This window comes from Pyrus communis, chromosome 1 (assembly GCF_041283825.1).
Source record: "Pyrus communis isolate YQ-2024b chromosome 1, ASM4128382v1, whole genome shotgun sequence".
Lineage (NCBI taxonomy): Eukaryota > Viridiplantae > Streptophyta > Magnoliopsida > Rosales > Rosaceae > Pyrus > Pyrus communis.
Genome location: NC_142565.1, coordinates 12,678,163 through 12,688,033, shown reverse-complemented (window position 1 = coordinate 12,688,033; position 9,871 = coordinate 12,678,163). Strand labels below are relative to the sequence as shown.

The window sequence follows — 9,871 nt, the reverse complement described above, 5'->3', positions numbered from 1 at the left end:
TCATACTCTCAACGCTTAGCATTTGATTTGAAGAATGTCCCTAAAACATGCTTCTTAGTAAAAGTGTGTGAAGACCTGTATTTAAAAACCTACATATTTATTTCAAAGTTATTTTCATATAAAATACAGAATTTTTTATTATTGAGATTCTTTTAGTTGCTTTGTATGCATATAAGTTTATAATGTATCTATGTATGTTGGCCCTTGCTCCTTACTCTTTGCAACAAAATTTATTGTTCGACAAAAAAAAAATTATAATAATCGAATATTAATCCAATTTTGAGTTAGATTGACCTCTCTCTTCCTTCTTCATTGGAATGTAAGAGTTGAAGAAATGTGTTGAATGGCACTCATCACTCACTTGGAAACCTTCTTATTACTATTTTACGATTATTTACATTAATATTACATCTGAATATTGTTTGATATATTATTTGGATGTGAGTGCCAATTCTGAATGTGAATTGGATTCCAATGATGTTTTCTGGATGATTACTTAATTATGTTTGTTATGTAAGGAATGAATTGGATACTTATCAGCTACTCATGTGTAGGAAATGGTTGTTGGTTTATGTGAGAAGGGGAGTTTGGAATTATGGTAGTGACTAGGGTTTTTTGTGTAGTTAAAGCGGCTCAACTCTTGGTCAGATCTCAGGTCAACTTAAAGTGTACATGATCTTTATTCGGTAATTTAGGACTGGTGATGAAGAATTAGGCAAGACAATTAACAAAAGAGAGGTTTCAGAAGGCAGTTAGTTCATATAGTTAGTAGTTGAGTATTCTAGATCACCATTATAGTAGTAAAATGAATGGTATGGGACATGCAGGTTTTGTTGTTTAATTATACAAATTAACGGGAGTGGAGAAGGTGTTTTGTATTGCATTCATGCATATTATTTCGTACGTATATTTAACTACTTCTTTGATAATTGAAATTTGTCAGTTATATGTATATGAAGGTTTTAGTCCTACTAAGCTTTTTAAGCTCACCCTAACTAAATTTTGCAAGCATACAAACTAGGCAACTGAAGAGGGTAGACGTGATGGGATCAAATTAGATAGGAGACTTCAGAATTTTCTTTTATCATTGTAAGAATAGGAATTTTATTATTCCTTGTAGCCTTGTAATAAATTCTTGGTAATTATATAAGAGGAATTTTTTTTTTTTTTTTTTTTCATCTCGTTTTAGTTTCTTTTTAATTTAGCTCACATCTTGAATTTGGATTATCTACCGATCCCAAGTCCGGGGCGTGACAAAATGCTAATTGAAAAGTTGATTTTGGAAAAGCAATATTAGCACTGGTCCAGTCAGTGAAGCACCCAAATACAAATGCAGGTCTAATGAGATTAAATAATTGGGCAATTTAACCAATTATCAGAAGTGTGTTGGCCTGCTGCTTCGGATTCAATTTGGATTAGTGGTGGTGGAAAACTGAAAGTAAACTGTCAGAAATATAGCAGCATTTGCTGAACCGTGAGGATAGTCGACCTTCCAAAACACAACATAAATATACAGATGGACTGATGTAAAATGTAAATGTTGAGGCTAATGTATGTCATAATTAATAAGAAATTTGTACAGCTTGCACCATTTAATTCGATCATTCGATAGGTGGCAAGTAACAACCGTGTCATTTGATCAGAGAAAGAGACGACTTACAACCAATGACATCTGAGAATCGCTCATGGAGCGACGAGGAGGGAAGCTTGTATTGTTATGGCATCCCAGAAATTGCACCAGATAGCAGAGAAGAAAAACTTAATAGAATTACAGAGATTTTATATTTTCATAAACCTTATAAATAATAGAACATACATAACATAGATTACACCGGGCTTGCGCATTCTTGTATATAGACCATGAAACAGCTGCTATTTCAGAAACTTCACAAAGCTTACAAAAAGTACACTTGCATTTCTTCCAAATTATTATTTGTTTCTCCTTCTCAGAACATTGTAGCTAGGTATGTTAGATTTGACATTTTTCTAAAAATTCCCGCCTATCGATGCCTAAGTCTATCCTCATTAATCCTTCGGCGTTTAAAAATTAAGAAATGACGCTTAGACTTACTTAAGCACCCGCCTAACCACTTGGTCTCGACTCACTTAAACAGAAAATAGATAACTTTCATTTTGCATTTTATTTTTCAATAAATTGTAAGAGACTTGTTTAATACTTGGATGAATACTCATTATATTTTGTTTCCCATGTTTTCAATATGTTTTAATATTTTATAATCTATATCTCATTCTATTTGGCAATTTATGTATCTCAGTACAATTATGTATGTGTGTATATATATATATATATATATATTTTTTTTTTTAAGTATAAGTAGACATTTATTTATATGTTATATAATGAAATTAATTAAAATTAACAAAACTACCTAAGCGCTAGACTCCTGTTCGCCACCCAACTAGCACCTAGTGCCTTTTTCAAACCTTAGATTTGCAATGCATTTCATAAACAATTTCTTCGCTCCTCAACTCAGTGTGAAAATGTTGTACAAAATCACATAAAACAAAGGGACATCCTCTTATAGTTTAGAAACCCTAAAATAGATAAAATCAGGTTGCTCAAAATTATTTTCCAAAACAAAATCAGATGCTGAAGTTGGGATGAGGATCCCATCCGGATCCAAATGGCGAGAATCTTAGAGATCCTCATATCCTAACCGTTCATCGTATAGTTGCAATGCAAATTTTCATTCTCCGGGAAAATATACCGGGAAAATATACAAGTGTAATTATGTAGTAATATAATATGAACTATTCTAAAACTAATTGGCAATAGGAGGAAGGTGTTCGTGATTATATAAATTATTAGACATTACTTTTTCTCCGATGCATGGTTCATACTCTCAACGCCTAGCACTTGATTTGAAGCATGTCCCTAAAACATGCTTCTCAGCAAAAGTGTTCATTGGAAAGTAGATTTTGGAAAAGCAATATATTAGCTCTGGACCAATCAATGAGGCACCCAAATTCAAATGCAATTCTAATGAGATTAAATTATTGGGCAATTTGACTAATTATCAGAAGCGTGTTGGTCTGCTTCTTTGGAATCAATTTGGATTGGTGGAGATGGAAAAATGAAAGAAAACTATCAGAAATATAGCAGGATTTGCTAAACTGTGAGGATAGTCGACCTTCCAAAACACAACATAAATATTAGTTATATACAGATGGACTGATGCGAAATGTAAATGTTGAGGTTAATGTATGCCATAATAAGAAACTTGTACAGCTTGCACCATTTATATTGATCAATCGATAGGTGGCGAGAGACAAAATTTTCCCTTTCACGGGTTGTAACAACCATGTCACTTGATCAGAGAAAGAGACATGATTTGCAACCGATGATATCTAAGAATCGCTCGTGAAGCGACGAGAGGGAAGCTTTGATATAAGGGCTAAAATTGTTATGGCATCCCAGAAATTGCACCAGACAGCAGAGGAGCAAACATAATAGAATTACAGAGATTTTATATTTTCATAAACCTTATAAATAACAGAACATACATAACATAGCTTACATCGTTTCATATAGACCATGAAACAGCTACTGCATCAGACATCAAAAGCTTCACAAAGCTTACCGAAAGTACACTTCGCATTTCTTCCTCTATTTTCTTGTGAAGAAACTTCTCAACTTCCCTCTTTCCAGCCGTTCGAGTAGCTTCTTCGCTCCAGGGATGTCCATCTCCGTAAGCTTCTTGAGGTACCCGATTGCTCCATATGAGACCATCAGCTTCTTGCATTTCTTACTCGAACACAGTAATCCAAGGCAACAAACTGCGTATTTTTTGGCTGTGTTTTGGGGACTAGGGTCAAGCAGTTGGACTAGACTCGGCACACTTTTGTCATCCCTTTTCACTTCTCTGCAATTGTGCGAAAAGGTCATCAGACTCGAAACTGCCTGTGCAGCAACCTCTCTTGCACTGTTTGATTTAGCATCGAGCATCTTGAGGAGGAGAGGAATGCACCCTACTTCACCAATCAATTTTTTCATCTCTGTTGAGCTGCAAACCCTGCAAATTGCCGATGCAGCAGCCTGCTGTGCCCCCAGTGAACCGGATTTAAGCACGTGAACTATGCGTGGAAGGAAACCAAGAGAAACCAAGACCTCCATAGAAACCGAACCAACCAAATTCCTCAATGCCCCAACTGCGGATTCTTGTGGCAACGGGCCAGCAAGATAAGCCATCAGGCTCCGAATTCCACCTTCTGATATTACAGACCTTCGGAGATTGTCATTGCTTGCAGTGAGATTCTGTAAGCATTCTGCTGCATATTCTTTTGAACCCAATAAAATTCCGCAATCAAGGAGATTGATCATAACTTTTACAATGCCTTCCTCAGCTAGAGTCTGTCGAACCTCAGGGACAGCTGATATGTTCTTCAAAGTGCTAGCAGAAGCAGCCTGAGAAACAGAATCACCAGTTTGGCAGATCTCAACCAGTGGACGAACCCCTCCATGCCCAACAATTGCACGTGCTGCCTCAGCAGACATTGACAACCTCTGAAGCGAAATTGTAGCCTTCTCTTTCCCTACTGCACTGCCAGACTCAACAAGCCTTATCAGAGGTGGCAAAACACCTTCAGAAACAAGCCAATTTTCGCAGCTTCCAGATTCTGCAAGTGAGCAAATTACAGTCACAGTCTTCTCTCGGATACGAGGAGATGTTGCAGTGAGCAGCTGAACTAAAGCAGCAATGTTACTACGACTCATAACTGACAGCACATTCTTTTCATCATCTTTCATAACCCCTACGAGACTGTCAAGAGCCCTGTGTTTTGCCTCCAAGTGACCAATCTGAAGCCGCGCAAGCAGCTCCCTTATGTTCCCATTGGCAGCAGCCTCCGGCTCACTTGAGGAACCGGCCATTGGTAAAGGCAAAGTAGCCTCACCAAGCACCCCGGTCTTGATCAATAGCCCGCAATCCCGCAAATTCAAATCCAGTTTCCCAGACAATGCATCCAGATTGCTCTGCATCCGAAGTTTTCCTTCGTGTTTCTCCCCCACACAAAACTCTGCCAATTCAATAACCTCCTTCAACGTCTCAGATACCGACTGCAATTGCTCCTTACAAAGAGCATTCTTGGAGAAGCACGGATGGCTAGACAAATCCGACAAACGCGAAGGGATCTGCTCCAACTTCGAAATGATCATCTTCCATCGACCCGGAAACCCCTTAACCTCTCTTGCCTTGTTCAGTGCCAATGGAACAAGCTCCCGAGCATGTAACAACCATTCTTCTGCTGATCGTGTACAGATCGAAACCTCATTGCCGCCTTCTTCCTCCATGATCTCAATCAAATTGGATACGAGAGCTCAAGCAACTGAACCTTGGAAGAAAACACAGGGTTGTTAGAATGCTAACAAATAAGAAGATGCAAAGTAAAGATATGTGCATATAAAACTAAAAGGCAGTGGAGCAGTTGCAATCATAAAAATATAAATTTTGCGATAATATTATTAGATGTAAATAAAAACAAATAGGGCGACATCAGTAGCTTCGAGAATCTTATATGATCACAGCAAGCTTGCTTTGCTGAAAACAATATTCGACCAACCATATGGGAAATTACCTAAAAGATGCCCAAGGACATACTGTTGGCAAGCCATCATTAAATGACCCAAACCAAGATTAAATCCTAAAAAAAATTAATTTTTAATGACCATTAAAAACTTCTAATATTATAAAAGTTTGCTTTTAAATGCTAATAAGCAGAAAGCAGTGCCGTCCAATTAAGAGGGCCTAAAGTTGGTAAGTGAAATCAAATCAGTCTTCTCTTCTAGTAGATGTTATGAGGGAAATATATGTGACTAAAGACGGGTATATTGGTGAGTGAAACTTAAAGCTACAACTTTACTTTTCAACCACGATCAAGATCAATCAAGAGAAAACTTGATCTTGATCCTTTGTTCGAATCTATCTTTCTACCGATTAAATTAGATTAAAGTAGAATATCGCTTTGTAAAAAATTATAACGAGCCTTGATCGATATTCAAGGGTCACGATTTTATGGAAGGAGAATGGGAAAGTAGGGATTCTTGGCTTGGTTACCATTTTTACTCATAAATGAAGCTAGGTGGGGGTAGAGAGAGAGAGAGAGAGAGAGAGAGAGAGAGAGAGGCTTTACTTTGAAGAGAAGGTTCAAGTCTCTATCTATCCCACGTTGTACAAATAGAGTGTGTCTAAAACTTCAGCTAGATGGACGGACCAAACCCCACAAACTACTGTCAAGAAAATTCAAAGAAAAAATCATCAAACAAATACCTCAATTTGAATTGACTTTGATTATAATCCAAAGGCTTCCACCATTGACAGCCACAACTGATGAGACAAATGCCCTCTTCTCCCTCCCTCTCTCTCTCTCTTTCTCGCTATCAGTCCCTTTTGTTACTGCAACACAAAAGGAAAGCAATGATTCCCAGAATTACATGTAATTAGTAAATATGATAAATTCCAGAAAGTGTAAAAGGGATGAAACTTTTCTTCTTTTACATCTGAAGTGGAGAATTTAAAGAACTAACCTTTAAGACTCAGAAAACAGAAGCTTGTCCTCTCTTTTTTCCTCAGAAAGCAACCCACTATAGCTTGCACTTCAAACCTCCCAGTTTCTCTGTGATCAACTTCAGCAGAGCCCAGATCAATTTACCTTCAAACCCCCCCTCTCTCTCTAAAACCCTCCTCCTCTCTCTCTCTCTCTCTAAATTACAAAACCCAACTCAGAAATGCTGCCAAAATCCTCAAAGCAACTGGATTTAATCTCTCTCTTTCTCTCTCTCTGCATCTCAGTCACTCGCATTCAAGTGGCAGTTTCAGAAACAACCCAGAAACAATTTCTGGTTGCAATTAGAGAAACAGGAGGAAACGCTCGAAACCCAATTTTTAAAAACCAGCAGCAGAAGCAGCTAGCTCGATTTCAAACTCGACCCACTTCAAATTTTTGAACTTTTTTTTTGTTTTTTCAACACAACCAGACAACAGGTGAATATTTATACAAACAAAATCAAATCCACATTCAAATCTCCTCTCTCTCTCTCTCTCTCTCTCTCTAAAAGGAAGCAAATAAAATGACAAAATGTCACTCTCTCTCTCTCTCTAATATGGAAGAAAATAAAATTGAAAAAGAAAGTATCTTTTACTGCGCATTCTCTGTCGAGAGAGAAAATGCGTGCTTAAGTTTGGGCAGCTGGCCTTAAATGTCGAGCAAGATTGAAGACTCGACGGCTACGATTGCGAGTGAGGCAGAAAATCCGACCGTTGGGCATTGGTAAATTTTGAATGTTCTCTTTTTATTATTCGAATTGTTTTACGTTTCCGATGTGAATCTTTTCCACGTGTGAGCTGGGGTTTTGTGACATTTCAAAGTGACTTTTTTGTCAGGAAACGGATCCAACGATTATAATTATTATAATTTTTACATAAATTTTCTAATCGTAATTATTGAATCAAAATCTAACCGCTCATGTGATTTGTTCAGCAAGCTCAGGAGGGGATCCATTCCCTTTTTGCCATTCAAAGAGGTCACACGTGTGAGGATGATAGTTGTTTTGGAAATGACATAGTGGGTGGAATTACACATATAGCCCTTGGCTTTGTTACAGATTTGGAACCCATTTGAATGAATTTGAATATGAAATGATTCTTGCAGATTTGTATGACACATTTGCTTATTCTATGTCCCTTAAATTTTTTATTTAATTTTATTTGAAAATTGGAAATGAATATGAAGAAAAAAACATAAAAGGTATTTTCACTTTTGAGTATATCTTCAATGGATGTGGTGGGCGACATAAAAAATAATAATACTTGATTATTCATAAAATGAGTAATAATTTGTATTTAAAATTGTTTATTGTTAATCATAGAACTTCGTGTTTATAATAAAAAATCATTCTTATTATAAATCATTCTATAAAGATTGTTTCAGCAAAAAAATCAATTAAAACTAAGGTAATTTAGTTATGTATAAAAATAGATTAACATAATTGATAAAAATATTACGAACCATCTATGTATTTGTTACAATAGATTGACCAAATGACCTTAGTTATAATTCATGTTTTGCAAATGTAATCTTTACAAAGTGAATCATAATATGAACGGTTCTGATCATAAGCAAAAACTCTGTGATTCGAACACAAAGAATTTTAAGTATGAGTTCTTACTCATTTTTTAGTAGCTAAGTATTGTTGCTTAAAAAGAAAGACTAATAAAAAGGCTATACACTATGTGCAGACACTTATAATGAGCAGAAATAACACAAGTAAGAACATTCCATGGGTTGCAAATGCAGAGAAATATAATAAAACAATAAGGTATAAGACCTTATTATTTCTAGAGGTAAGATATGGCATCACATACGTTCAATTATAGCATATTTAAGAAAACTAAATAATATAATTTGAGATCAAAGACCTACTTACAATAATATTGCAGGGTCATGGCCGCCTTGCTTAAGCTCATTCTTGACGTAAGTTTCTCCTAAATGAGAAACGACCATACTAATCTTTACACTAATAAAAATTAATGTAAGTAACCTAAGTTTTTTCCTTTGTTTGCTCTTTTCAGGAATTAAAGTAGTGACCCATGCGTCGTAATGTGCCTACACTTGTTGACGAGCGCTGGAGAAGAAATATTCCATTAACGGAGCTAGAATATCTATTGTCAGACGGAATTGTTTGTCACAATTAAGCGTGACGGTGGAGTTAAAGTTAAAGGAGTATACCTTCGGTTTGACAGTAGATGCTAATGCCACTAGGAATATTATGTCAAAATTGATGGAATATTCCGTCTTCTTCTTTCTGTCAACAATCGCTGGAGCTGCCGTGCTCCGCCACTTGCCCGAGAGTAAGTTTCACAAGTATTATCCATATACTAATCATGTCATCCACTTAATATAATACATGAATTAAAAATATCATATGTCGGTGCAATCGTTACATTCCTAATTTCCTGTGCACAAATTGACTTTCCAAAAACGTTCAAATTTTGAATATGAATTCTAAAAGTTGTGAAGTTTTTGGGTTTGACCGATATGTAAATTGTCATGTGGAATTTATTAAAGAGATGAATTAAAAGACAAAATTATTTCAACCGAGTAGACAAATACTACATGAATTAGAAGGCAACAAGGGGGCAATGTCAAAATTAAGGACAAGTGACACGACATAAGAAATTGAATCTCTTATCAGAAATTGGAGCAAAGATTTTAAATTGATAATGACATGTAACGCGTAAAGTGCAATCGTAAATCTTATCAAAAATCAGATCAAATATATATATATATATATATATATATATATATATATATATATATATATATATTTAGTTATGGACACATTTGAATATCCTGCTCAAGACTAATCTTACCCGTTTGATAATTATTAAATAATTTCATTATGCATTTAAATGAAGAAAAAACAAATTGTGAATCAAAATTGTGCTTAGGCAATTATTATTCAGCGTGAAATAGCAACTGCCCTAGTCCGCTATCCATTGTCATGGCAAAACAGGTGGACTTACTGTGAGACTAACAGTAAAAAATTGACATCTATTGTTGGACATTTTCATTAAGAATGAACATGCTCGGGCAACAGAAAACAACTTGGTTTTTTACGCAGAACGAGTTATTTCTTCTTTCATGCTCACTGTGGACTAAAAAACAATCAAGAAAATTATGGAAGCGACTTGTGGACTTTTGGGTTAAAAAGACAAAATTACCTTTGAGACACATTGGGATTCCCACGTGCATGCAACAGACAATAACGGCTCAATCAAGGTCAAAAGTGATCAAAATTGTATTTATTCAAAACTCTCTCATCACTTCTCATTAAATCCTCAGCCACAAGGTA

The 9,871-nt window shown here is 35.9% G+C and overlaps 1 protein-coding gene across 4 annotated transcripts; it reads right to left on the bottom strand.

The window, feature by feature from the left end:
• Positions 1-3,469: 3,469 nt before the first annotated feature.
• LOC137720596 (uncharacterized) lies at positions 3,470-7,166 on the bottom strand. 4 transcript variants are annotated; one of them, XM_068459686.2, is made up of 3 exons: positions 6,545-7,166; positions 6,288-6,413; positions 3,470-5,352 (listed from the first exon to the last, which is right to left on the bottom strand). In XM_068459686.2, exon 3 carries the CDS (start codon positions 5,309-5,311, stop codon positions 3,629-3,631), a length of 1,683 nt encoding a protein of 560 aa, XP_068315787.2. In that variant the 5' UTR covers positions 5,312-5,352; positions 6,288-6,413; positions 6,545-7,166; the 3' UTR covers positions 3,470-3,628. The 4 variants fall into 4 exon arrangements, with proteins under 4 accessions (XP_068315787.2, XP_068315788.2, XP_088554309.1 ...); XM_068459687.2 differs by having other exon boundaries at positions 3,470-5,346; positions 6,545-7,164; XM_088698183.1 differs by lacking the exon at positions 6,288-6,413 and having other exon boundaries at positions 3,470-5,346; positions 6,545-7,082.
• Between the last annotated feature and the right edge of the window lie 2,705 nt (positions 7,167-9,871).

Excerpts from the sequence above, each read along its gene's own strand:
- LOC137720596 (XM_068459686.2), bottom strand. The coding sequence starts at position 5,311 with ATGGAGGAAGAAGGCGGCAATGAGGTTTCGATCTGTACACGATCAGCA.